The sequence below is a fragment of the Pongo abelii genome, chromosome 13, assembly GCF_028885655.2.
Source record: "Pongo abelii isolate AG06213 chromosome 13, NHGRI_mPonAbe1-v2.0_pri, whole genome shotgun sequence".
NCBI lineage: Eukaryota > Metazoa > Chordata > Mammalia > Primates > Hominidae > Pongo > Pongo abelii.
The window spans coordinates 127,193,804-127,220,867 of record NC_071998.2 but is presented as its reverse complement, the minus strand read 5'-3'; the positions used below and the strand labels follow the sequence as shown (position 1 = coordinate 127,220,867).

General features: G+C 47.5%; 1 protein-coding gene across 14 annotated transcripts in view; it reads left to right on the top strand.

The window, feature by feature from the left end:
* Nucleotides 1-27,064, top strand: part of CAMSAP1 (calmodulin regulated spectrin associated protein 1) — a 112,621-nt gene that overhangs the window by 61,975 nt on the left and 23,582 nt on the right. For 13 of the 14 annotated variants that reach the window (XR_008510054.2, XM_054520899.2, XM_009245020.4 and 10 more), the window contains 7 exons: nt 16,644-16,821; nt 19,299-19,390; nt 20,148-20,232; nt 20,917-23,338; nt 25,023-25,159; nt 25,553-25,761; nt 26,077-26,179. Coding sequence is in view for 12 of the 14 variants with exons in the window: in XM_054520899.2 (XP_054376874.2) it covers nt 16,644-16,821; nt 19,299-19,390; nt 20,148-20,232; nt 20,917-23,338; nt 25,023-25,159; nt 25,553-25,761; nt 26,077-26,179 (3,226 nt within the window). In the remaining 2 variants the exon portion in view is untranslated. Of the gene's footprint in view, nt 1-16,643; nt 16,822-19,298; nt 19,391-20,147; nt 20,233-20,916; nt 23,339-25,022; nt 25,160-25,552; nt 25,762-26,076; nt 26,180-26,308; nt 26,559-27,064 lie in introns of all 14 variants that reach the window. The other variant, XR_008510055.2, reaches the window with a different exon arrangement.

The window sequence follows — 27,064 nt, the reverse complement described above, 5'->3', positions numbered from 1 at the left end:
GCAGTTGTGAATGAGAGTTCACTCATGATTTGGCTCCCTGTTAATCTTTTATTGGTGTACAGGAATGCCTGTGATTTTTGCACATTGATTTTGTATCCTGAGACTTGCTGAAGTTGCTTATCAGCTTAAGGAGATTTTGGGTTGAGACGATGGGGTTTTCTAAGTATATAATCACGTCATCTGCAAACAGAGACAATTTGACTTCCTCTCTTCCTATTTGAATACCCTTTATTTCTTTCTCTTGCCTGACTGCTGTGGCCAGAACTTCCAATACTATGTTGAATAGGAGTGGTGAGAGAGGGCATCCTTGTCTTGTACCGGTTTTCAAAGGGAATACTTCCAGCTTTTGCCCATTCAGTATGATGTTGGTTGTCGGTTTGTCATAAATAGCTCTTATTATTTTGAGATATGTTCCATCAATACTTAGTTTATTGAGAGTTTTTAGTATGAAGGGATGTTGAATTTTATTGAAGGCCTTTTCTGAATCTATTGAGATAATCGTGGTTTTTTGTCATTGGCTCTGTTTATGTGATGGATTACGTTTATTGATTTGCGTATGTTGAACCAGCCTTGCATCCCAGGTATGAAGCCGACTTGACCGTGGTGGATAAGCTTTTTGATGTGCTGCTGGATTCAGTTTGCCAGTATTTTATTGAGGATTTTTGCATTGATGTTCATCAGGGTTATTGGCCTGAAATTTTTTTTGTTGTGTCTCTGCTGGGTTTTGGTATCAGGATGATGCTGGCCTCATAAAATGAGTTAGGGAAGAATCCCTCTTTTTCTGTTGTTTGGAATAGTTTCAGAAGGAATGGTACCAGCTCCTCTTTGTACCTCTGGTAGAATTCGGCTGTGAATCCATCTGTTCCTGGGCTTTTTTCCGGTTGGGAGGCTGTTAATTACTGCCTTAATTTCAGAACTTGTTATTGGTCTATTCAGGGATTTGACTTTTTCCTGGTTTAGTCTTGGGAGGGTATATGTGTCCAGGAATTTATCTGTTTCTTCTAGATTTTCTAGTTTATTTGCACTGAGTTGTTTATAGTATTCTCTGTTGGTAGTTTGTATTTCTGTGGGATCAATGATGATATCCCCTTTATCATTTTTTATTGTGTCTATTTGATTCTTCTCTCTTTTCTTCTTTATTAGTGTGGCTAGCAGTCTAGTTTGTTAGTCGTTTCAAAAAACCAGCTCCTGCATTCATTGCTTTTTTTGAAGGGTTTTTCATGTCTTTATCTCCTTCAATTCTGCTCTGATCCTAGTTATTTCTTGTCTTCTGCTAGCTTTTGAATTTCTTTGCTCTTGCTTCTCTGGTTCTTTTAATGTGATGTTTGAGCATCGATTTCGGATCTTTCCAGCTTTCTGATATGGGCATTTAGTGCTATAAATTTCCCTCTAAACACTGCTTTAGCTGTGTCCCAGAGATTCTGGTACATTACCTCTTTGTTCCCGTTTGTTTCAAAGAACTTCTTTATTTCTGCCTTAATTTCGTAATTTACCCAGTAGTCATTGAGGAGCAGGTTGTTCAGTTTCCGTGTAGTCGTGCGGTTTTGAGTGAGTTTCTTCATCCTGAGTTCTAATTTGATTGCACTGTGGTCTAAGAGACTGTTTGTTATGATTTCCGTTCTTTGGCATTTGCTGAGGAGTGTTTTACTTCCAATTATATGGTCAGTTTTAGAATAAGTGCTACGTGGTGCTGAGAAGAATGTATATTCTGTTGATTTGGGGTAGAGAGTTCTGTTGATGTCTATTAGGTCTGCTTGGTCCAGAGCTGAATTCAAGTCCTGAATATTGTTGTTAATTTTCTGTCTCGATCTGTCTAATATTGACAGTGCGGTGTTAAAGTCTCCCACTATTATTGTGTGGCAGTCTAAGTCTCTTTCTAGGTCTCTAAGAACTTGCTTTATGAATCTGGGTGCTCCTCTATTGGGTGCATATTTAGGATAGTTAGCTCTTCTTTTTTTTTTGAGACGGAGTCTTGCTCTGTCGCCCAGGCTGGAGAGCAGTGGCGCGATCTTGGCTCACTGCAAGCTCCGCCTCCCAGGTTCACACCATTGTCCTGCCTCAGCCTCCCAAGTAGCTGGGACTACAGGTGCCCGCCACCACGCCCAGCCAATTTTTTTTTGTATTTTTTAGTAGAGACGGGGTTTCACCGTGTTAGCCAGGATGGTCTCGATCTCCTGACCTCGTGATCCACCTGTCTCGGCCTGCCAGAGTGCTGGGATTACGGGCATGAGCCACTGCGCCCTGCCAGCTCTTCTTATTGCATTGATCCCTTTACCATTATGTAATGCCCTTCTTTGTCTTTTTTGATCTTTGTTGGTTTAAAGTCTGTTTTATCAGAGACTAGGATTGCACCCCCTGCTTCTTTTTTGCTTTCCATTTGCATGGTAAATATTCCTCCATCTCTTTATTTTCAGTCTTTGTGTGTCTTTATACATGAGATGGGTTTCCTGAATACAGCACACTGATGGGTCTCGACTCTTTATCCAGTCTGCAGTCTGTCTTTTTATTTATTTATTTATTTTGAGATGGAATTTCACTCTTGTTGCCCAGGCTGGAGTACAATGGTGTGGTCTTGGCTCACTGCAGCGTCTGCCTCCCGGGTTCAAGCGATTCTCCTGCCTCAGTCTCCTGAGTAGCTGGGATTACAGGCCTGTGCCACCACACCTGGCTAATTTTGTATTTTTAGTAGAGATGGGGTTTCTCCATGTTGGTCAGGCTGGTCTCGAACTCCCGACCTCAGGTGATTCACCTGCCACGGCCTTCCAAGGTGCTGGGATTACAGGTGCGAGCCACCACACCCGGCCCAGTCTGTCTTTTAACTGGGGGCATTTAGCCCATTTACATTTAAGGTTAATATTGTTATGCGTGAATTTGATCCTGTCATTATGATGCTAGCTGGTTATTTTGCGCGTTAGTTGATGCAGTTTCTTCATAGATAGTGTTGATGGTCTTTACAATTTGGTATCTTTTTGCAGTGGCTGGTACTGGTTTTTCCTTTTCATGTTTAGTGCTTCCTTCAGGAGCTCTTGTAAGGCCTGGTGGTGACAAAATCTCTCAGCATTTGCTTGTCTGTAAAGGATTTTATTTCTCCTTCACTCATGAAGCTTAGTTTGGCTGGATATGAAATTCTGGGTTGAAAATTCGTTTCTTTAAGAATGTTGAATATTGGTCCGCACTCTCTTCTGGCTTTTAGGGTATCTGCAGAGAGATCTGCTGTTAGTTTGATGGGCTTCCCTTTGTGGGTAACCTGACCTTTCTCTCTGGCTGCCCTTAACCTTTTTTCCTTCATTTCAACCTTGGTGAATCTGACGATTGCATCTTGGGGTTGCTCTTCTCGTGGAGTATCTGTGCTGTTCTCCATATTTCCTGAATTTGAATGTTGGCCTGTCTTGCTAGGTTGGGGAAGTTCTCCTGGATAATATCCTGAAGTTTGTTTTCCAACTTGGTTCCATTCTCCCTGTCACTTTCAGGTACATCAGTCAAACGTAGGTTTGGTCTTTTCACATAGTCCCATATTTCTTGGAGGCTTTGTTCCTTTTCATTCTTTTTTCTCTAATCTTGTCTTCATGCCTTATTTCATTAAGCTGATCTTCAATCTCTGATATCCTTTCTTCTGCTTGATAGATTCAGCTATTGATACTTGTGTATATTTCATGAAGTTCTCGTGCTGTGTTTTTCAGCTCCGTCAGGTCATTTGTGTTCTTCTGTAAACTGGTTATTCTAGTTAGCAATTCCTCTAACCTTTTTTCAAGGTTCTTAGCTTCCTTGCATTAAGTTAGAACATGCTCCTTTAGCTCAGAGGAATTTGTTATTACCCACCTTCTGAAGCCTACTTCTGTCAGTTTGTCAAACACATTCTTCGTCCAGCTTTGTTCCCTTGCTGGCAAGGAGTTGTGATCCTTTGGAGGAGAGGAGGCATTCTGGTTTTTGGAATTTTCAGCCTTTTTGCACTGGTTATTCCTCATCTTCGTGGATTTATCTACCTTTGGTTTTTGATGTTGGTGACCTTTGGATGGGGTTTTTGTGTGGCCGTCCTTTTTGTTGATGTTGACGTTATTCCTTTCTGTTTGTTAGTTTTCCTTCTAAAAGCCAGGTCCCTCTGCTGCAGGTCTGCTGGAGTTTGCTCGAGGTCCACTCCAAACCCTGTTTGCCTGGATATCACCAGTGGAGGTTGCAGAACAGCAAAGATTGCTGCTTGTTCCTTCCTCTGGAAGCTTTGTCCCAGAAGGGTACCATCCGGATGTCAACCGGAGCTCTCCTGTATGAGGTGTCTGTTGACCCCTGCTGGGAGGTGTCTTCCAGTCATGAGGCACGGGGGTCAGGGACCTACTTGAGGCAGTCTGTTCCCTTAGCAGAGCTCGAGCGCTGTGCTGGGAGAGCCACTGCTCTCTTCAGAGCCAGCAGGCGGTGATATTTAGGTCTGCTGAGGCTACGCCCATAGCCACCCCTTCCCCTAGGTGCTCTGTCCCAGGGAGATGGGAGTTTTATGTATAAGCCCCTGACTAGGGCTAATACCTTTCTTTCAGAGATGCCCGGCTCAGAGAGGAGGAATCTAGAGAGGCGGTCTGGCTGCAGTGGCTTTGCCCAGCTCTGGAGGGCTCCACCCAGTTTGAACTTCCTGGCGGCTTTGTTTACACTGTGAGGGAAAAACCCGCCTACTCAAGCCTCAGTAATAGTGGACGTCCCTCCCCACCAAGCTGAGCACCCCAGGTCGACTTCAGACTACTGTGCTGGCAGCGAGAATTTCAAGCCAGTGGATCTTAGCTTGCTGGGCTCTGTGGGGGTTGGATCCACTGAGCTTAGACCACTTGGCTCCCTGACTTCAGCACCCTTTCCAGGGGAGTGAACAGTTTTGCCTTGCTGGCGTTCCAGGCACCACTGCGGTATGAAAAAAAAACTCCTGCAACTAGCTCGGTGTCTGCCCAAATGGTCGCCCAGTGTGCTGGAAACCCAGGGCCCTGGTGGTGTAGGCACCCGAGGGAATCTCCTGGTCTGCGGGTTGCGAAGACTGTGGGAAAAGCGTAGTATTTGGACCAGAATGCACCATTCCTCTCGGCTTCCCTTGGCTGGAAGAGGGAGTTCCCCGACCCATTGTGCTTCCTGGGTGAGGCGATTCCCCACTGTGCTTCAGCTTGCCCTCTGTGGGCTGCACCCACTGTGTAATCAGCCCCAATGAAATGAGCTGGGTACCTCAGTAAGAAATGTAGAAATCACCCGCCTTCTGTGTTGATCTTGCTGGGAGCTGCAGATTGGAGCTGTTTGATCTTGCCAGCCACCTTCCTCCTGCCTTTCTTCACCCTTTTCCTAATACTGTCCAGCTCAAGAAGGAAGTCTTGTTTTTCCTGCTTCTTATGAGGTGGTTTCGCCTGTTCTGCCTGGTGGGAAAGGCCTCTTCCCATCAGATCCCGTCGTGAGTCATGGCTGGAGCCCCCTTCTTCTTGCGGGGGCTCTTCTTCCTGCCTGCTGGTCCTTAGGAATGAGGAGTCAGGAATGCTAGGAAGCAGCTGTAGCTTCAGTTCACTCTGGGATGAGACAGTGGGGGAGGGAGACCTCATAGTCATGGGCCCGCTCTGCACCTCCGAGGCTGGGGAGCGTCTCTGGTCTGATACAATATTACGTGGGGCCCTGTGCAGTGGGTCCTACTGCCAACTGTTGGGTAGTGGTGCCTGCTGAAGCCCTATGGCCAGGAGAGGCCAACACTCAGATGCAGAATGCAGGTCTGCTCTTGGAAAAGTGAACTGCTGGCCCTTCCCAGCTGCAAGGGGTCCATTGTAGTTACCTTGCTGCCTAGTGATTGATTGGTCTTCTCCAGAACGGTGCCATATTAGGAGTCAGCACTGGTCTTGGCAGGTGGTAGTCCGTGCTCTTAGTCTCCATAGCTGCCTACCTCTAGCTGCTTCGTGTGTGTGTCTGTTGTCCTGGCCTGAGAGTGGCTGATGGCAGAGTTTGTCTGCATTCCCAGTTGACCCACTGTTAACCATGCCCAGGCTTTCCCCTTTTCCATCTGTGGTCATCAGGGGCCCTTGTGTGGCTGTAGAGAGGAGCTCGGTGGGCTGCTGGTGCCCTGGCGGTAGCTCGCGAGGGTCTGGGCTGTGTATGCCTGCAGCTCGTACCCCTGCTCCTGTGCAGGCTCGGTCACAAGGCACAACTCCGTCTTATGGGTGCACTCGGCCTTATGCCCTGGAGTGAGTGGGTCGCAGAACCCAGCTTGTGATGGGCAGTTCTGAACACACTGTCAGCAGGCGTGCAGTGCCCTGTGCACATCAGGGGCTGTTGTTAATGTCGCGTGATTCTCTGTGGCTCTAGAGTCCCGGGATCTTGCGTTGTGCTCTCCCACCTGACTTGCCAGAGACTCCTGTGGCATGTTCTCCCTCCACTGATACCTGTAGGCCATGGGATGTGATGTCCCCTCCCTTTCCCAGTGCATACTCATCTGGGAACGTAGCTGGTGGTCCCTTTTGGAATGACTGGGGGAACCATTGCCTTGCACGCTCACCTTAGTGTTGCTGGTCCCAGAGATTGGGCATTGTTGGGAGGAAATACGGACACAAACAGACTCATGGCTATTCATATGCATGTGGTGGGCACAGAAGCAGTGGCTTGCTGAGTAGCTAGAAATAGGGACTCATACACCCTGCGTCAGCAGGGAGGCAGGGAGAGAAGAAGCTTGTATGGGAAGGACGAATCAGTTTCCTCAGGAAAGGCAGATAGGCTCATACAGGAGCAGAACCGAAGGGAGCTGAACCAAGTAGAAAGTATGTAGCGAAGTGTGTCTGCAGAACGGGTAGAAAGTGTGTGATGATGTGTGTCTTGAGAATGGAGTAGAAAGTGCGTAACGATGTGTGTCTATAGAACAGGGTAGAAAGTGCGTGGTGACATGTCTGCAGAACAGATATAAAGTGTGTGGTGATATGTCTCTGAAGAATGGGTAGAAAGTGCGTGGTGACGTGTGTCTGTAGAACAGGTGGAAAGTGCGTGATGACGTGTCTGTAGAACAGGTGGAAAGCGTGTGATGACGTGTATCTGTAGAACAGGTAGAAAGTGCGTGATGACGTGTCTGTAGAACAGGTGGAAAGCGTGTGATGACGTGTCTGTAGAACGGGTGGAAAGTGCGTGATGACGTGTGTCTGTAGAACAGGTGGAAGGTGCGTGATGACGTGTGTCTGTAGAACGGGTAGAAAGCGCGTGATGACGTGTCTGTAGAAGGGGTAGAAAGTGTGTGATGATGTGTGTCTGTACAATGGGTAGAAAGTGCGTGATGACATGTCTGTAGAATGGGTGGAAAGTGTGTGATGATGTGTGTCTGTAGAACGGGTGGAAAGTGCGTGATGACATGTGTCTGTAGAACAGGTGGAAAGTGCGTGATGACTTGTGTCTGTAGAACGGGTAGAAAGTGCGTGATGACGTGTGTCTGTAGAATGGGTAGAAAGTGCGTGATGACGTGTGTCTGTACAATAAGTAGAAAGTGCGTGATGACGTGTGTCTGTAGAACTGGTAGAAAGTGCGTGATGACGTGTATCTGTAGAACTGGTAGAAAGTGCGTGATGACGTGTGTCTGTAGAACGGGTAGAAAGTGCGTGATGACGTGTCTGTAGAACGGGTAGAAAGTGCGTGGTGACGTGTGTCTGTAGAACGGGTAGAAAGTGCGTGATGATGTGTGTCTGTAGAAGGTAGAAAGTGCGTGATGAAGTGTCTGTACAACGGGTAGAAAGTGCGTGGTGATGTGTGTCTGTAGAATGGGGTAGAAAGTGCGTGGTAACGTGTGTCTGTAGAACAGGGTAGAAGGTATGTGGTGATGTGTAGCTGCGGAATGGGTAGAAGGCACGTGGTGACGTGTGTCTGAACAGGGTAGAAGGTACGTGGTGATGTGTGGCTGTAGAATAGGTAGAAGGTTCATGGCGATGTGACTACAGAATGGGTAGAAGGTACGTGGCGATGTGTGGCTGCGGAATGGGTAAAGGTACGTGGTGACGTGTGTCTGTAGAACAGGGTAGAAGGTACGTGGCGATGTGTGGCTGCGGAATGGGTAAAGGTACGTGGCGACGTGTGGCTGTGGAACAGGGTAGAAGGTACATGGCGATGTGTGGCTGCGGAACGGATAAAGGTACGTGGTGACGTGTGTCTGTAGAACAGGGTAGAAGGTACGTGGCGATGTGTGGCTGTGAAATGGGTAGAAGGTACGTGGTGATGTGTGGCTGCGGAATGGGTATGGCAATGTGTGGCTGCGGAATGGGTAAAGGTACGTGGTGACGTGTGTCTGTAGAACAGGGTAGAAGGTACGTGGTGATGTGTGGCTGCGGAACGGGTAAAGGTACGTGGTGACGTGTGTCTGTAGATGCACATGGGCTTCTCTGGGTGCTTTTGGGCAGGAAGTCTGCCCCAGAGGGGATTTTGGCACCTTTCTTTCCAAAGTTTCTGCCCCTGGTCAGATAAGAGAAGCTCTGAAAAAGCTGTTTTTTGAGTCTGTTGGATAGCAAATGTCAAAATAATTTTTTTGTTGTTTTTGTTTTTTGTTTTGAGACAGGGTCTTGCTCTGTCACCCAGGCTGGAGAGCAGTGGCACAATCTCAGCTCACTGCAGCCTCCACCTCCTGGGTTCAAGTGATTCTCCTGCCTCAATCTCCCAAGTAGCTGGGATTACAGGTGCTCACCACCATGCCTGGCTAATTTTTGCATTTTTTAGTAGAGATGGGGTTTCGCCATGTTGGCCAGGCTGGTCTAGAACTCCTGACCTCAGGTGATCTGCCTGTTCCGGCTTCCCAAAATGCTGGGATTACAGGCGTGAGCTACCGTGCCCAGCCATCAAAATAATTTTTATGCCACTAGAGTGTAATTTGGATCCGTCCAGCATGGCATACTGAATTCCAGTGGGGGCACAGCTGCCCTTAGCATCCAGTCATCCTTTCTTGGTTTCTTCTCATGGGATAAGCTCACCAATGCCCTTGTTGTCTCTGCGTTTTGTGCCTAGTGAAGCAGGGCCCTGTTCTCAATTCAGTGACTCTGCTGACCAGGCCCCATGGCCACCCCTCCAGCCTTGCCATTCACCATAGTCACTAAGGCCACCTGGTTTCTGATACCTCCATGAAGCTTCTCGCTTTGGAACTCTGTCTTCCCCTTGCCACGGTGATTGCTTCCCTGCCAATCGTTGCTTCATACAGCCCTGGTGTACTGAAGGGGTGACCACGGGGCTGCCTGGTGCTGCTGTGGGTACCCTTCTGACCGGCACGCTTCCCATGCTTCTGCTGTGTGTGTGGGGGCGGGAGGGGTCCTAGCCCCTCCTCTGCTGTCCCTTGGCAGTTATGGTACTTCTCCCGTACTTGGTAAGGGCCTCTTGTTAGTACACGTGCATCATCACCCAGTTCCTGCCAAATCCTGTGCTTGGGGGTCCTCCCAAATGGACACATTTTTCCTCAGCCAGCTCCCTTGACAAGGGCCCTCAGAGTCTAGCACTTCACAGCCTCCCCTGGCTGCTGAAACTGGCTGGCTACACCCCGCAGCTCCACGGGGTGTGTGGGTATGTGGCCCTTTTCTCCCGGGCAAGGGCTTTGTTGGATATCACCCTGGTTATAGGCCTGGTGACCACGAGGGAAGATGGGGGCAGGTCCTATTGAAGATTAAAAGTGTATATAAACAGCATGATGTTTTGATACACGTATACATAGTGAACTGGTTACCATGGTCAGGCTAGTTAACATCCATCTCTTCACATGGTTACCTTTGTATGTGGTGAGAACACTTAACAATCTTTCAGCAGATTTCAAATAGACAACATAGTATTGCTAACTATAGTCCCATGCTGCCTTACTCACCTTAAAATGGAAACTTGGTGCCCTTTGACCATCATCTCCCTGTTCCCCTCACCCTCCAGCCCCTGGCAAACACTCCTCTGCTTAAGTTGTACTTTTTAGATTCCACATACACGTGTGATCAAGCAGTATTTTTCTTTCCGTATCTGACTTATTCACTGTACATAATATCTTCCAGGTCCATCTGTGTTGTCACAAATGACAAGACTTTCTTCTTTTTTGAGGTTGAGTAATATTCCATTGTATGTCTCTGTATATCACAATTTCTTTATTCATCTGTTGACAAATAGATTGATTCTATATCTGGGCAATTATGAATTGTGCCGCAGTAAACATGGGAGTGCACATAACTCTTAGCGACGTTGATTTCATTTCCTTTGGATATATACCCAGAAGAGGGGTTGCTGGATCATATGGTAATTCTATTTTCAGTTTTTTGAGTAACCTCCATACTGTTTTTCAGAATGGCTATACCAATTTGTGTTCCCACCAACAGTATGCAAAGGTTCACCTTTTCTGCACATTCTCAATACTCATCTCTTGTCTTTTTGGTAATAGCCATCCTGACAGGCGTGAGTGATGCCTTATTGTGGTTTTGATTTGCATTTCCTGATGACTGGTCATGTTGAGCAACTCTTCACATACCTGTTGGCCACCTGTATGTCTTCTTTGGAAAAAATGCCTATTTAAGACCTTAGCCTGCTTTTTATTTGGGTTATTTGTATTTTTGCGATTGAGTTGCATTACTTATGTATTTTGGATGTTAAGCTCTTATCAGCCATATAGTTTGTAAATAGTTTCTCAGTCTGTAGGCTGCCGTCTTGTTTTGTTTCCTTTGCTTTGCAGAACCTTTTTCATTTGGTGTAGTTCCTGTGGTTTATTTTTGTTTTTGTTAGTTGTGCTTTTGGTGTGATAACCAAATCATCGCCAAGGCTAATGTCAAGGAGCTTATTTCCCTAGAGTTTTACAGTTTCAGGTCTTAATTAAATTAATTAGTCTTAGTTTAAGTCTTCAGTCCATTTTGAGTTGGTTTTTGTATATGGTGTGAAATAAGGGTCCAGTTTCATTCTTCTACATCTGGTTATCCAATTTTCCCAGCAACATTTATTGAAGGTACTATCCTTTCCCCATGGTGTATTTTTGGCACCTTTGTCAAAGATTAGTTAACCGTATACCTCGATTCTGTTTCATTAGCTTGTGTCTGTTGTTATGCCAGTATGATAGTGTTTTACTATAGCTTCGGAGTATAATTTGAAATCAGGGAGTGTGATGTTTTTACCTTTGTTGTTCTTTCTCAAGATTACTGTGGCTATTTTGGGTCTTTTGTGGTTCCATACAGATTTTAGGTTTGTTTTTCTGTTTTGGTGGAAAATGCCATTGGGATTTTGATAGGGATTGCAGTGAATTTGTAGGTCATTTTTGGTAGTATGGACATTTTGACAATATTATGTCAGTCCATGAATATGGGATATCTTTACACTAATTTTGTTGTCTTCAATTTCTTTCATCAGTGTTCTATCGTTTTCAGTGTACAGATCTTTTACTCATTGGTTATATTTATTCCTAAGTATTTGTTCTTTTTGATGCTATTATAAATTGGATTGTTTTCTTGATTTCTTTTTTAGATAATTAATTGTTAGTGTATAGAAATGCTACAGTTTTTTCATGTTGATTTTGTATCCTGCAACTTGACAGAATTCATTGATTAGTTCTAACACTTATTTTATGGAGCCTTTAGGATTTTCTATGTGTAGGACCTTGGATCTGCAGTGAGACAGTTTTATTTCTTCCTTTCCAATTTGGATTTCCTTTTTTCTTATTTATTTATTTATTTATTTTGACTAATTTATCTGACTAGAATTTCCAGTACTGTGTTGAATAAAAGAGGGGAGAGTGGGCATCCTTGTCTCGTTCCAGGTCTTAGAGGAAAAGCTTTCAGTTTTCCCCCACTAATTATGGTACTGGCTGTGGGCTTTTCATAAATGGTTTTTATTGTGAGGAGGTAAGCTCCTTCTATACCTGTTTTGTGTAGAGTTGTTTTTTTTAAATCATGAGTGGATGTTGAACTTAGATGCTTTTTCTGCATACTGTTGAGATGATCATGTGGTATTTATCTGTGATTCTGTTAATGTGTTCTGCATTGATTTGCCTTTGTTGAACCAACCTGGTATTCCAGGGAGGAATTTCACTTAATCATGGTGTATAATCTTTTTTATGTAATGTTGAATTTGGTTTGTTAGTATTTTATTGAGGATTTTTACATCTGTGTTAATCAGAGATCTTGGCCTGTAGTTTTCTTTCCTTCTGGTGCCTATGTCTGCCTTTGGTATCAGGGCGATGCTGTCTTCATAAAATGAGTTTAGAAGTGTTTCTTCTTCTGTTTTTTGGAAGGTTTTAAGAAGAATTGGTAGAATTCAGTAGTGAAGCCATCTGATTCTGGGCTTTTTCTTTGTTGGGAGTTTTGTGATTACTGCTTCAATCTCTTTATTTATTACTGTCTGTTTAGGCTTTAGATATCTTCTTTGTTCAGTCTTCATAGATTGTATATTTCTAGAGATTTATCCATTTCTTCTGCATTATTCAGTTTGTTGGCATATAAATGTTTGTAATAGGCCCGTGTGATCATTTTTATTTCTGAGGCATCTATTATATCTCCTTTTATTTCTGATTTTATCTGAGTCTTTTTCTTATTAGTTTGTCGATTTTATCTTCTCAAAACCAACTTAGTTTTGTTGATTTTTTTTATTTTTCTCTATTTGATCTATTTCTGCTTTGATTTTATTATAATTTCCTTTCTTCTGCTAACTTTGAGCTTAGTTTGTTCTTCCTTTTGTAGTCTTTGAAGTGTGAAGTTAGGTTGTTATTTAAAGTCCTGCTTCTTCATTAATGGAGGTGTTGATTGCTACAGAATTCCTTTTTTTTTTTTTTAATTAAAAAAAAGAGAGATGGGTCTCGCTATGTTGGCCAGATTTGTCTTAAACTCCTAGCCTAAAGCAATCCTCCCACTTCAGTCTCCTAAAGTGCTGGGATTACAGGTCTGCACCACCACATCTGGCCCCAGACTTCCTGGTTAACACTGCATCATGCAAGTTTTGGTATGTTGTATTCCGCTTCATTCAGCTTGAGATACTTTTAAAATTCCCTTTTGATTTCCTTTTTTACTCAATGGTAGCTTAAGAATGTGTTTAGTTTCCATGTATTTGTCAATCACCCTGTTTTCTTGCCGTTACTTTTTTATTTTTTTGAGACGGAGTCTCGCTCTGTCACACAGGCTGGAGCGATCTCAGCTCACTGCAGCCTCCGCCTCCCAGGTTCAAGTGATTCTCCTGCCTCAGCCTCCCAAGTAGCTGGGATTACAGGCGCCTGCCACCACGCTCAGCTAATTTTTTGTACTTTTAGTAGAGACAGCGTTTCAGTGTGTTGGCCAGGCTGGTCTTGAACTCCTGACCTCAGGTGATCTGCCTGCCTCAGCCTCCCAAAGTGCTGGGGTTACAGGCATGAGCCACTGCGCCTGGCCTTCTTGCTGTAATTAATTTTAGGTTCATTCCATTGTGGTTGGAAAAGATACATGACATGATCTTGATCTTCTTAAATTTTTTAAGACTTGTTTTATGACTTAACATATGATCTGTTCTGGAGAATGGGTCACATGTGTTTGAGAAAAATACGTATTCTGCTGCTGTCGGGTGAAGAGTGTGTATGTCTCTGTGAGATCATTTAGTCTGGGATATTGCGTAAGCCTGCTGTTCTTTGTTTTTGTTACTGTTAAATTTCCTGTCTGGATATTCTATCCAGTATTTAAAGTGGGGTATTGAAGCCTTCTGCTATTACTGTATTTCTGTTTCTCCTTTGAGATCTGTCAATATTGCTTTATATATTTAGGTCTGATGTGGGTACATAGATGTTTACAGTTGTTACAGCTTTCTGTTGAATTGACCCTTTTATTATTACATAATGACTTTTTGTCTCTAGAGACAGTTTTTGACGTAAAGTCTGTTTTGTCTGAGGTAAGTAGCCATACCTGCTTTCTTTGGGTTACCATTCGCATGCATGGAATATCTTTTCATCCCTTCACTTGCAGCCTGTGTGTTCTTCACTCAAAAGTGGGTTTCCTGTAGGCAGTGTACTGTTGAATCTTAGTTTTTGGTTCATTTAACTACTCTCTATCTTTTGATTAGTGAGTTGAATCCATTTTTGTTTGAAGTAATTATTGATAGGAAAGGATTTCCTTTTTCCATTTTGTTAACTTTTGTCTATCTAACAGTTCTTTTGCATGTCTTTGTCTCTTGCTGTCTTCATTTGTGTTTTGTTGTTGCTTTTTGTGTTAATGGTTTTTGCTTTCCCTTCTCTTTTTCTTTTGTGTAACTTCAGTAGTCATTACCTAGGGCTTACATAAGATACAGTTGTCTGTTTTAAGATGATGACAACTCACCTTCACTTATATGCAAGACCTCTCAGCTTTTACCTCCCCGCCTACATGGTGTGCAGTTAATGCCACCATTCATAACTATTTATGTAATTGTTAACATAACTTATTGTTATTTATTTGTTTGTTTATTTATGACAGAGTCTCACTCTGTCGCCCAGGCTGGAGTGCAGTGGCACAATCTCAGCTCGCTGCAACCTCCGCCTCCCGGGTTCAAGTGATTCTCCTGCCTCAGCCTCCTGAGTAGCTGGGACTACAGGTATCTGCCACCACGCCTGGCTAATTTTTGTTTTTTCGGTAGACATGGGATTTCACCATGTGGCCAGGCTGGTCTTGAACTCCCGACCTTGGGTGATCCACTGGCTTCGGCCTCCCAAAGTACTGGGATTACAGGTGTGAGCCACCGTGCTCGGCCAGTTTATTGTTATTTTAAATATTTTTGTCTTTTACCTTTTTTTCTTCTTTGAGACAAGGTCTTGCTCTGTTGCCCAGGCTGGACTGAAGTGCAGTGGCTTGATCATTGCTCACTGCAGCCTCAGACTCCTGGGCTCAAGCAATCCTCCTACCTCAGCCTCCCAAGTAGCTGGGACTACAGGCATGCGCCACCACGCCTAGCTACTTTTTTTAATTTTTTTTTTTTTTTTTTTTTTTTAGTAGAGATGAGGTCTTGCTATGTTGCCCAGGCTAGTGTAGAACTCCTGAGCTCAAGTGGTCTTCCCACCTCAGCCTTCCAAAGTTTTGGGATTACAGGCATGGGCCACCATGCCTGGCCTCTTTTAACTTGTATAATGGAATTAAAAGCGATGTATCTACGACCTTTATGGTAATACAGTATTATGTTTGTGTCTGTATATTTCCCTTTACCAATAAGTTTCATACTTTTTGTGTTTTTGTGTTGCTATTTAGTGTTCTCTTGATTCAATATGAAGAATTCCTTTTAGCCATTCTTGGAAGGCAGGTGCAGTGGCGATGAACTCCCTCAACTTTTGTTTGTCTGGGAATGTTTTTATTTCCTCTGTGTTTCTGAAGTATTGCTTCACCAGATAAAATGTTCTTGGTTGGGGTTTTTTTCCCGTCCTTTCAGCATTTTGAATGTATCATCCCATTTCTTTCTGGCCTGCAGGTTTCTGCTGAGAAACCTACTGATAGTCTAATGGGGGTTCCCATGTATGTGATGAATCACTTTTCTCTTGCTGCTTTCAAAATTCTTTTTGTCTTTGACAATTTGATTATAATGTGCCTGGGGGAGCACGTGTCATCTTGAGAGAGAGATCTGTATCATCTAAGCGTGGGGCCAGCAGGGATGCTGGCCTTTAACAGGGAGGGGAGCCCTCCTCTGTAGGCTCAAAGAATTTCAGGTAATCTGAGAATTTGAGGTTCTCCAGGCCTAGAAGTTCGTATGCCATGAGTCATAGTCTCTTTCCTTCCCATCTAGGGCCTCACCTTGGCCTTGCAGCCTTCTTGGGTTGGGGGTTTAGCTTCTCTGGCAGCCATTCATTTCTGGTCCTGGCCCCTGGCTGTAGGAGAGCACAGCTTGGTGCCCTTGGCTTTTGGTCACACGTTGCTGCCTCTTAGCCTTCTTTATCTTTTTCCTAGACCATCTGCAGAGCTCAGTGCAGCCGCCACCCCCTCGTCCTTACTTCCCTCCTCCGTGTTCACAACACATCACCTAGTGGGTGCCCTCCCACTGGTCCCCACCATATGGCCTCACCTCTTGCCTTTGAGCTGCTCCTGGCAGCACCTCCCATAGGTTAGTTCTCTGGGAAGCAGCCTTAGATACAGAGTCACTGTTTGGGGCTGCCCCTTTGGGAGAGAGGCGGGTGAGCAGGCGTGGGCCAAGAAGGGGAATGGCGCCCCAGCCAGGCTCAGCACCTCACCTGACCCCCAGGGGCTGGAGCTGAAGGGACCCCCAAGAGCAGCTGCCCACATGCTGGGCCTAGATAAGCACCCTTCTGACTCTGCCTCGGTCCCTCACTGGCTGGGCTGAGCGAGGTGGCTCTCTGAAGCTGAGCCCCAAGCCTTCTCCCAGGAGCCTGGGTGGTGGGCATCTTGTCTAGCACCAGGCTTGGTGAAGGTGGCACGTGGTTTTGGAAGCAGCCCACCAGTGGAGGGCTTTTGTGCGGGTGCTAGACGGTGACCAAGACAGAGCCCATCAGCTGGGCTTACATTTCCTCTCAGTTCTTCTTCTTCTTCTCATCTGTGTTGTGTCTTTTAATTTTAGTATTTATTTTGGTACAATATTTGTAGTACTTGTTATTACAGAATACATTTGTTAAACTTGAAACCAGTTTTTTTTTTGGCAAAAGTTTGGTTTCAATAAAAGGTTGAGTTAGTGCTTATAAAAGCTGCAGGTTTTTTTCTGTGCTTCCAGTTAGTGTTGTAAGTAACGATGCAAAAACGCTATTTCTGCAGCGAAAACAGTGTTACACCAGAAGAGCAGCCGGCCTCCTGTACCTATCTCCAATGCGACCAAACGCAGTTTCCTAGGCAGCCCTGCTGCAGGGACCCCAGCTGACCTGCAGCCCCCTGCACAGCTGCTGGCGGAAGGCTGTCACAGGCAATACCTGCACCCCGAAGAACCTGAATACCTGTAAGTCTGTCTTTCTGCTTTCAGAATCAGTTCACCATCTTGTGTCCCTTTTTGTGTTAGTTTAAAATATTACTTGAAGTTACCTTTTTTAAAATAAGCAATTTGTATTAGCTTATGAAAGATTTTCCTTCTGTCCCTGCCCTTCTGGCCATTCGGTCCCCTTTCCAGAGGCCGGGAATGATACTAGCAGGAAATTCCTTCAAGGATGTGTACCTAATTCTAACATTGTTTATGGAATGGGTGTTTTTCTGTTCTCTTTTCCACCATGTGTTACACTGTTTAAGAAATGATCTCAAGATTAGAAAGTTGAATTGATAGTTTAGGTGTGCCCTTTATGGTCTGACAGACACGAAGAGTGAAATCCTCTTGCATTTCAAGTATTGTGAAGTCTTCAAAGAAGAGTATTTGTTTGCTCTTCGGGGAAGAATTAATTGGATTCTAGTGAAAAAGTGTATAGAGCTGCTTAAAGGCTAAACTACTCTAGAAAAAGAGTTGTTTAAAAAACGTTTTTTCGAAAATGAATTTTCATCATGAAGCCCATATCTAGGGTAGAATTGACTGGGCCAGAATTGGGGGAGGGGATGAAGGAGCTTCCCTTGGAGTAAGGGTGAGCTTTGTGCTTTGTGTGGTAGGAGGACCCACAGCTGATTCCCGCCTGGAGCCAGTTAGCACACCTAAAGTGGAGAAACATTTTTAACATGTGGCGATTTAAGATGAAGACACTATTTAAAAGTGGTTTTAAATAATTCACATAAATGAATGGTTCAGTGAGACAGCATGGCGTAGAACGAACTCAGTTGTTTCAGGTTGTTTGAGAGGAGCTAAAACCGGTGACCATGTTGAGGGATGGGATACGGGGGCTGCCGGAGTCAGGAGGAAGGAGTTGAGAGGCCCTTGTGATACAGGCAGTGGCGGGGGGTACACACCCAGGGGTGGGGCACCGCTGAGGGAGGGGTTTGGATGTGTTCTGTGTTGAGCGGCTTTGAGACTGGGGTATCTGTCCCCAGAGCTCAGAGCAGAGGTGGGGCAGTAACTCCGTGCCCACGGGCACAGGCGGGGTCACTGACTGAGGAGAATGGCTCGAGGCTGAGCCGTCCCTCACACGGGGCCAGCGTGGACACTTGGCGTCCTCCCTTCGGTCTTTGCGTGTCTGTTGTTGAGCCCAGTGTGTGTGTTTGTGTGTGTGTGTGTGTGTGTGTGAGCACAAGAAGCTGGTGCCCGTGTACACGCTGCTCTGTGACCTGTTTGCACCCAGCAGCCTGTGGTGAGAATTTTCCCACTTGGTGCATCCTCCTCTGCCACAGTTTCAACAGCTACCCAGTCTGTCACGTCATGGGCATGCCGTGATGGGTCTGCTGTCCCCACGGTGTCCAGGCTGCAGGGTTTGCATTGTGGCCCTGACACAGGTCCCTGTGCCATTCCTGCTCTGCCCAGCTTCCCCCGGGCTCCCTGCCTTGAGCCCCTCTCTCCGCAACCCTTTCGCTGTGTGCTCTCACTGTGTCTCTGTGGTGTCTGTGTCCTGACTCTGGTGGCCTCTGCCCATCTTTGCCTCTTCAGGCCTAGGCGTGCTGACTCTGGCCCAGGGTGCCGAGCTGTCCCCTGCGATCTCCGCATCCTGTTTGCACCTGGCGAATTATCCCTTTACCAAATTATCCCCAAAGTGAAACAAGCAAGATAGCTGCCCTGCGGTGTGAGCGCACTTGTTTCCCGGGGAGCTGGTGCCTGTGGAGTGGCAGGAGCTGCTGGGTGCCAGTCTCATGGGTGTTGCTCTGTCAGAACTGTGCGATCCGCACACATGTGACCTCCGCCTTTCCCACATGTGCCCTTCTTCCTGGGAGTGAGGCCTTCACACCCATGCTTCTGTGTGTACCTCTTAAGCTATAATCCAAGGAGTGGTAAAGGTATGAGTGATTTTAGAGGTTTTTATGGATATTGCCATATTGTCCTCTAAAAATGTACATTTTTGCCCTCCCACCAGCAGTGTGGGAATGTTCATGCTGCTGTCTGTGATGGGTTTAATTACTCATCAATATCTTCACGGTTGTGGCTTAGTACAGTGGGCATCATCCTTGTGGTCTATTTTATCTCTGAAGTTCTCTCTTTTTTTTTAATTGAAGCAGTAATGTGCATTTTTGAAAACTGTTGCTTGTCAAAGGATCACTTTTTCTTTTTACTTTTGCTTATCTCAGAAAATCACTCTAATTGCACGCTTGGGTTTTGCTTTTCCCGTGGGAAGCTGGTTGTGTTGTAGACACATTGGGGAGTCAGTGTGCCCCTGTTTGCAGTGTGCGGATGTTCATCCCAGGTTGGAAGTTCCTGGTAACTCTTGGCTCATTTTTATAGTCATTTTTCCCAAACAGTTCAAGTTTCTCAAAACTTGGTGTGAATTCAGGATGGTCCTGTACACTTGTGCATTTGCTGTTGACCTTGAAGTTTGATAAAGGAAGGATTTTCCCTGTAATTCTTTTTCCATTTAGTGGGAAAGGAACTGCTGCCTTCAGCCCATCCCATCCTTTATTGCCACTGAGACAGAAACAGCAGAAATCCATACAGGGAGAGGACATCCCTGGTAAGAATGTTGTTTCCTCCTTTTTTCCTTAATTTCTCCTTACTATAGATTAGTAAAATCATATTTCTCAAAATTAAGTCATTTTATTCTGATGTAGTGATTTTTTTTTTTTTTTTTTTTTGAGATGGAGTCTTGCTCTGTCACCAGGCTGAAGTGCTGTGGCCCGATCTCGGCTCACTGCAGCCTCTGACTCCCTGGTTCAAACGATTCTCCTGCCTCAGCCTCCCACATAGCTGGGATCATAGGCGCATGCCACCATGCTCAGTTAATTTTTGTATTTTTAGTAGAGACAGGGTTTCATCATGTCAGCCAGGATGGTCTCGATCTCCTTGCCTCATGATCTGCCCACCTAAGCCTCCCAGAGTGCTGGAATTACAGTTGTGAGCCACTGTGCCCGGCCGATGTAGTGATTTTAGTTAAGACTGTAGCCAAATAAATTTTAACTTGTGTTGATGTATCTCAGAATGTATAGTCTTGCAGTGAAAATATCGTTGAGAGCAATTACCTTCTGTGTAGTAGACACAGAGTAACTGCGACATAAGCAGGGCTCACACGTGCTGAAGCTCTCTCACAGTTCTGAACCATGTGTTACCATCAAAATGTGGGACAACTGTATGGTTTTGCCTCTCTGCTTTCCATGGGGCCCTTCTGGTGTACTGACTTGAGAGGCATTTTTCTGGACAAATGGTCATATTGAAAGAATTTCAAGTGATAGAAAATTGGTTACTTAACACTGTCTGTTTCCTCTGTACTGCAGATCAGCGACATCGATCGAATTCTTTGACCCGAGTTGATGGTCAGCCTCGAGGAGCAGCAATAGCCTGGCCAGAAAAAAAAACCAGGTGAGTCTCTGTTTCAGCGATGTTTCTGTTTGGAATGTTTTTTATACTAAACAGCAGTTCTTAAGATGTCGCCCCAACCCCCTGAGGATCACTGAGACCCTTTTAGGGAGTCCCTGAGATCAGAATTATTTTTATAACAACACTAGGAAGTTACTGCCTCTCTGCAGCCTCACTCTCGTGAGTGTGCCATGGGATTTTTCAGAGGCTGCACACCATGTGGTGTGGCAGCAGGTGGAGTCAGGTATGAGGGTCCAGCCAGATCCCAGAGCTATACAGGTGTCAAATAGTGCCTGCTCTTAACACTGGAAACTTCCGTTCTGGCGAATATAGTCATTTTTCATGGAGTGGGCTAATTACTGTAATTTTAATCAGTGTTTAGAAAATGTCTGAGCATTAATTTGTAGGATGATAAATAGAGATTAATACTGATAAATAGAAACAAAAGCTCTTTGAGGTCCTCAGTAATTTTTAAGGATATCAAGAGGTCCTGGGACTAGAGTGTTTGAGAATCACAAAGCCGAAATTATCTCTGATTTTCTTCTGCCCCGTGGAAGAGTGAGTTTAAATCTCCTGCATGTGAGAGGCGTATTCTCTTTGCGTGGCCGGCGTTCTCACCCCCCGGGCCATGTTGGAGGTCTCTGGTGTATACAGCAGCGCACCCAGTGGGCCTTCCCTGTGTTTCAGGCCTGCGTCCCAGCCAACACCTTTTGCTCTACATCACGCTGCGAGTTGTGAAGTGGATCCCAGCTCTGGCGACAGCATCAGCTTGGCCCGCTCTATCAGCAAAGACAGTTTGGCATCCAACATTGTTAATCTGACCCCACAGAACCAGCCACGCCCCACGGCCACGAAGACCCACGGGAAGAGCCTCCTGAGCAATGTCAGTATTGAGGATGAGGAAGAAGAGCTTGTGGCTATTGTTAGAGCAGACGTGGCTCCCCAGCAGGCTGACCCGGAGTTCCCCAGGGCCTCACCTCGGGCCTTAGGCCTTATAGCAAATGCCCGGTCTCCCCAAGGACAGCTGGACACCTCGGAAAGTAAGCCTGACAGTTTTTTCTTGGAGCCTTTGATGCCAGCAGTGCTTAAGCCAGCGAAAGAGAAGCAGGTGATCACCAAGGAGGATGAACGGGGGGAAGGGAGACCGAGGAGCATCACGTCCAGGAGGCCTAGCGAGGGCCCCCAGCCTTTGGTACGAAGGAAAATGACTGGCAGTCGCGACTTGAATAGGACTTTTACCCCGATTCCATGCTCAGAATTCCCCATGGGCATCGACCCCACCGAGACAGGACCGCAGGCAGTGGAAACCGCAGGAGAGGTGTGTGGTGGGCCTCTGGCCCTTGGCGGATTCGATCCGTTCCCCCAGGGACCATCCACGGATGGCTTCTTCCTTCATGTAGGCAGGGCCGATGAAGACACCGAGGGAAGGTTATATGTTAGTTGTTCAAAAAGCCCCAACTCCCACGATTCGGAGCCGTGGACTCTCCTCAGGCAGGATTCTGACTCGGATGTGGTGGACATAGAGGAAGCCGAGCACGATTTCATGGGTGAGGCCCATCCTGTGGTTCTCAGCAGATACATTGGGGAGGAAGAGTCGGCCAAACTGCAAGAGGACATGAAGGTGAAGGAACACGAAGACAAAGATGACGCCAGCGGCCGCTCGAGCCCCTGCCTGAGCACAGCCTCTCAGATGAGCAGCGTCTCCATGGCAAGTGGGAGCGTGAAGATGACCAGCTTTGCGGAGAGGAAGCTCCAGAGACTCAACAGCTGTGAGACCAAGTCCAGCACCAGCAGTTCCCAGAAGACCACGCCAGATGCGTCTGAGAGCTGCCCAGCCCCTCTGACGACGTGGAGGCAGAAGAGGGAGCAGAGCCCAAGCCGGCATGGCAGGGACCCCGCCAGCCTCCTGGCATCTGAGCTGGTACAGCTGCACATGCAGCTGGAGGAGAAGCGCAGGGCCATTGAGGCCCAGAAGAAGAAGATGGAGGCGCTGTCGGCAAGGCAGCGCCTGAAGCTCGGCAAGGCTGCGTTCCTGCATGTGGTGAAGAAGGGCAAGGCCGAGGCTTCCCCGCCCCTCAGGCCGGAGCACTTTGCAAAGGAGTACTCTCAGCACAACGGGGAGGACTGTGGGGACGCCGTTTCCAAAACTGAAGACTTTCTCATGAAGGAGGAGCAGAGAGAGGAGCTCCTTCACGAGCCTCAGGATGTGGACAAAGAGAGCCTGGCCTTTGCTCAGCAACATAAAGCAAAAGACCCTGTGGCTCTGCACGAGCTGGAGAGAAATAAGGTGATCTCTGCCGCCCTCCTGGAGGACACCGTTGGGGAGGTTGTTGACGTGAATGAATGTGACCTTTCCATCGAGAAGCTCAACGAAACCATCAGTACTCTGCAGCAGGCCATCCTGAAAATCTCTCAGCAGCAGGAGCAGCTTCTCATGAAGTCCCCCACAGTCCCAGTGCCGGGCTCTAGGAATAACTCGCAGGACCACAAAGTGAAGGCGCCAGTCCACTTCGTGGAGCCACTCTCCCCCACGGGCGTGGCTGGCCACCGCAAAGCCCCCCGGCTGGGTCAAGGCCGGAATTCCCGTTCTGGAAGGCCGGCGGAGCTGAAGGTCCCGAAAGACAGGCCACAGGGCTCCTCCCGAAGTAAAACCCCAACGCCCAGTGTGGAGACGCTCCCGCACTTGAGACCCTTCCCTGCCAGCAGCCACCCTCGGACGCCCACGGACCCTGGCCTGGACGGTGCCCTGGAGCCCAGTGGTGACCCACATGGGAAGTGTCTCTTCGACAGTTACAGGCTCCACGATGAAAGCAATCAGCGGACACTTACTCTGTCCTCTTCCAAAGATGCCAACATTATTTTGGAGCAGATGAGCCTCAAAGAGGTTCTGGATGCGACTGTGAAGGAGGTGGGGCCCAGCTCCTCAGATGTCTCAGGAAAAGAGAGCATCCCTGTGGAGGAGCCTCTGAGGAGCAGGGCCAGCCTCATTGAAGTGGACCTCTCTGACCTGAAGGCCCCTGACGAGGATGGGGAGCTGGCAAGCCTCGATGGCTCGGCGGACCTTGTCAGCGAAGGCGACCAGAAGCCGGGGGTTGGCTTCTTCTTCAAGGTAAGGGATTGGTAGCATCTGTTTCAGGCACTCGTGATGTGTTGCCACCCCACGTGATTGTGAGTGAGTTAGAGAACACAGATCTGTGCCAGGCTGGCCAGCCGCTCCCGTAAGAGGCCGGGGGATGTGTGTGTTTAGCTTTGTGGGCCACAGAGTCTCTGTCCCGAGGACTCCACTTGGCCAGAAGCAGCCCCGGGCAATACGCATGCAAGTGAGCATGGTGTGGCTGAGATGACTTTGTTATGAGCCCTGAAACTGGAATTTCATGTGATTTTCAGCATAGTTTTTTTTTTTTTTTTTGCTGGTTTTACAGTCAAAACCCTGTTGTCTCCATGTCCTGCCCCAAAGCGTAAAAAGCGTTCGTCGTTAGAATGCTCTGGTGGTGGCCAGGCCTGGCCTGTGGGGTGAAGTTTGCCAACCTCTGATATAGCAACTTCAAAAAACATTTTTTATATGTTTTTCTTGTAATTTTTTCCTTAGAGATGAAGGGAAGCGTAAACTGAACTGTTTTAATAGTCAGTGCGTCACATGATGTTTCGCTGTGACGTTCGTTGTCTCCTAAGATGATAAGACCATATTTTCGTGGTAGTTTTTCAATGTTTAGATAGATTTTGATACACAGTTACTTACAGTATTGGGTACAGTAATGTGCTGTGCAGGTCTGTAGTCTAGGAGCAGTGGCTGGTGTACCTGAGGCCTGTGGGGGGCACTGCCATCCAGGTGTGCGCACACTCCGTGATGCTCACACAGCAGCAAAGTCACCTGAGGACCTATTTCTCAGAACGTTTTCTCTCGGCAAGCGACACGCAGCTGTTTCTTTGCCTCCAGGCAGTTGTGAATTTGACTGAGAGGATACCAAATCATCAGGTGGATCTTAGCAAAAGAGGCAAGCTTTATTTGGTGGTTGCACTTTTGAAATGTAAACAAATTTGTGACCAACTTCAGTATTCACTTTCTCGCTTTTTTTTTTTTTTTGGACAGAGTGGCTCTGTCGCCCAGGCTGGAATAAAAGGGCATGATCTTGGCTCACTGCAACCTCTGCCTCCCGAGTTCAAGCGATTCTCCTGTCTCAGCCTCCTGAGTAGCTGGGATTCCAGGCATGTGCCACTATGCCCGGCTAATTTTTGTATTTTTTTTTTTTTTTTTTTTTTTTTCTTTTTAAGTGGAGACGGTTTCACCATGTTAGCCAGGCTGGTCTTGAACTCCTGACCTCAGGTGATCCACTCTCCTTGGCCTCCCAAAGTGCTAGGATTACAGGCGTGAGCCACCACATCTAGCCAATTTTTGTATTTTTAATAGAGACAGGGTTTTGCCATGTTGGGCAGGCTGGTCTTGAACTCCTGACCTCAAGTGATTCACCCATCTCAGCCTCCCAAAGTGCTGGGATTACAGGAGTGAGCCACTGTGCCCAGCCTTGCTCTTATTCTGGAAATATACGTGTACTTTTTAAGGCAAACTGGATTTCGTGAGATGTTTGGAAAGTTGGGTGATGCCGAGCGCCTTTGAAATGCCCTGATTTGTCTTCATTCGTATTTTAGAGTCTGTAACGGTTAAAGAAAAGCATAAAAGTCTTTATGCGTTAAACTTTTAAAAGTGTAGTGAAAGTCGGCCGCTGGGTCGAGTGCGGCCATGTCCGGCGTCTGAGGGGGTTCCTGTCATGCTCTGTGTGGTCTCTGCCTTGCAGGATGAACAGAAGGCGGAAGATGAGCTCGCCAAGAAGCGGGCGGCCTTCCTCCTGAAGCAGCAGCGCAAGGCCGAGGAGGCCCGCGTGCGCAAGCAGCAGCTGGAAGCGGAGGTGGAGCTCAAGCGTGACGAAGCCCGGTAAGCGTCCCGCCGAGGGGGAAAGCAGACTGAGCAGGAGCCTGGTGGGTCCCTGGCGGCCCCGGTCCCGTTCCTGGCACTGGGCATGGACCATGGCAGTGAGTGCCTGCGGCGGTCGTACTCCTCCCATGGACGACCTCCCCGAACTTTCACGGCCCCTGCTGATCTTCAGCGAGGACGTGCGTTGCCGGTGGCCAGGGAGGCCGTGTGGCCTTGGTGGGTCATCTGCAGGACGGCCCTTGCAGCCTCTGTGTCCCGCTCGTGGAGGCTGGCCACTCTTGGTCCCGGCGGCCGGGGAGAACCCGAGAAACGCGCCTGGACGGAGCGCCGCGGCACAGGCGTCGTGGAAGAAGCCCCGTGACCGAGCAGTGTCTGGGCGTGTGTTTCTCTCAGGCGCAAAGCTGAGGAAGACCGGGTGCGGAAGGAGGAGGAGAAGGCGCGGCGCGAGCTCATCAAGCAGGAGTACCTGCGGAGGAAGCAGCAGCAGATCCTAGAGGAGCAGGGGCTCGGCAAGCCCAAGTCAAAGCCGAAGAAGCCGCGGCCGAAGTCGGTGCACCGGGAAGAGTCGTGCAGCGACTCTGGCACCAAGTGCTCCTCCACCCGTAAGCAGCCCCGGCCCTCACGCGGGCAGCGCTTCCTTCCGCGGGCGGCGGCCTCACGTTCTTCGGCTCATTTCACTTTTGTCAAGAGTGGCGTGAGGCGGGAAGGGTGGAGATGATTATCCCCGTTTCATGGGTGACAATGTTGAGACCAGATGTGCGGCACATCCAGGCGCAGCCCGGCTCCCCGGGGCGGGGTGGGGACGCGGCCTCTGTGACCGAGCTCTGCAGGGCGAGGTGAGGGGAACAGGTACAGGGGACAGGTACGTGTCTGTCGGAATCTGTTCATGAACCGTCCTCTGTTTCTGTCTCTGGCAGCTGATAACTTGAGCCGGACTCAGTCAGGCTCCAGCCTGTCCTTGGCCTCTGCGGCGACGACAGAACCCGAGAGCGTTCACTCTGGGGGCACACCCTCTCAGCGGTAAGGGGCCTGAGACGCCGCCGGCAACGGGGCTGGAGGACGTTCGGAGGGGCAGGGTGGGACTTCCTGATTCAACACGATGAGAGAGGCTTTTGTAACGTTAATTTTGATATAATTTCACATTTACAGAATAGTTGCAATCATGTCATCAGGAATCCCAGTGCCCTTCACACGGGCTCCCCAGCTGGTTAAACGTGGCAGCCTTCACCTTATCGCCCTCCCCTGTCCCCCAGCCCACACGTGCACATCTGCTTCTTCATCGTTTTGAGTCCGTTGGAGTCCAGGCATGGTGGCTCACACCCATGATTCCAGCACTTTGGGAGGCTGAGGCAGGAGGATCACTTGGGACTTGGAGTTCCAGACCAGCCTGGGCAACAGAGTGAGACCCCCCATCTCTACAAAAAATACAAAAAAACGTTAGCTGGGTGTGGGGGCATGCACCTGTAGTCCCAGCTACTTGGGAGGCTGAGGTGGTAGTATTGCTTGAGCCCAGGAAGTTGAGGCTGCAGTGAGCTGTGCTCACGCTACTGCACTCCAGCCTGGCCAACAGAGTGAGATGCTGCCAAAAAACCCCCAAAAGCAAAAATAAACAGAAAAAAACCACTCCGTTGGAGATGTCTGGCCTTTTATGCTTAAATACTTAAGTGTGTATTTCCTAGAACGAGAATGTTTTCTCGTGTTATCAGTTACCAAGGCAGTACTTCATCTGATTTGCGGTCCCCATTCAGCTGTCCTCAGTTGTCCCAAGAGTATCCCTGACAACTATGTTGTTCTCTAGTCCGGGATCTGGTTTGGGGCGATGAATGGCCTTGAGATGCCGTGTCCCTTTAGTCTCCTTCAATCCAGAGCAGTTCCTTAGCCTTTCTGTGCCTTTCTGGACCTTGA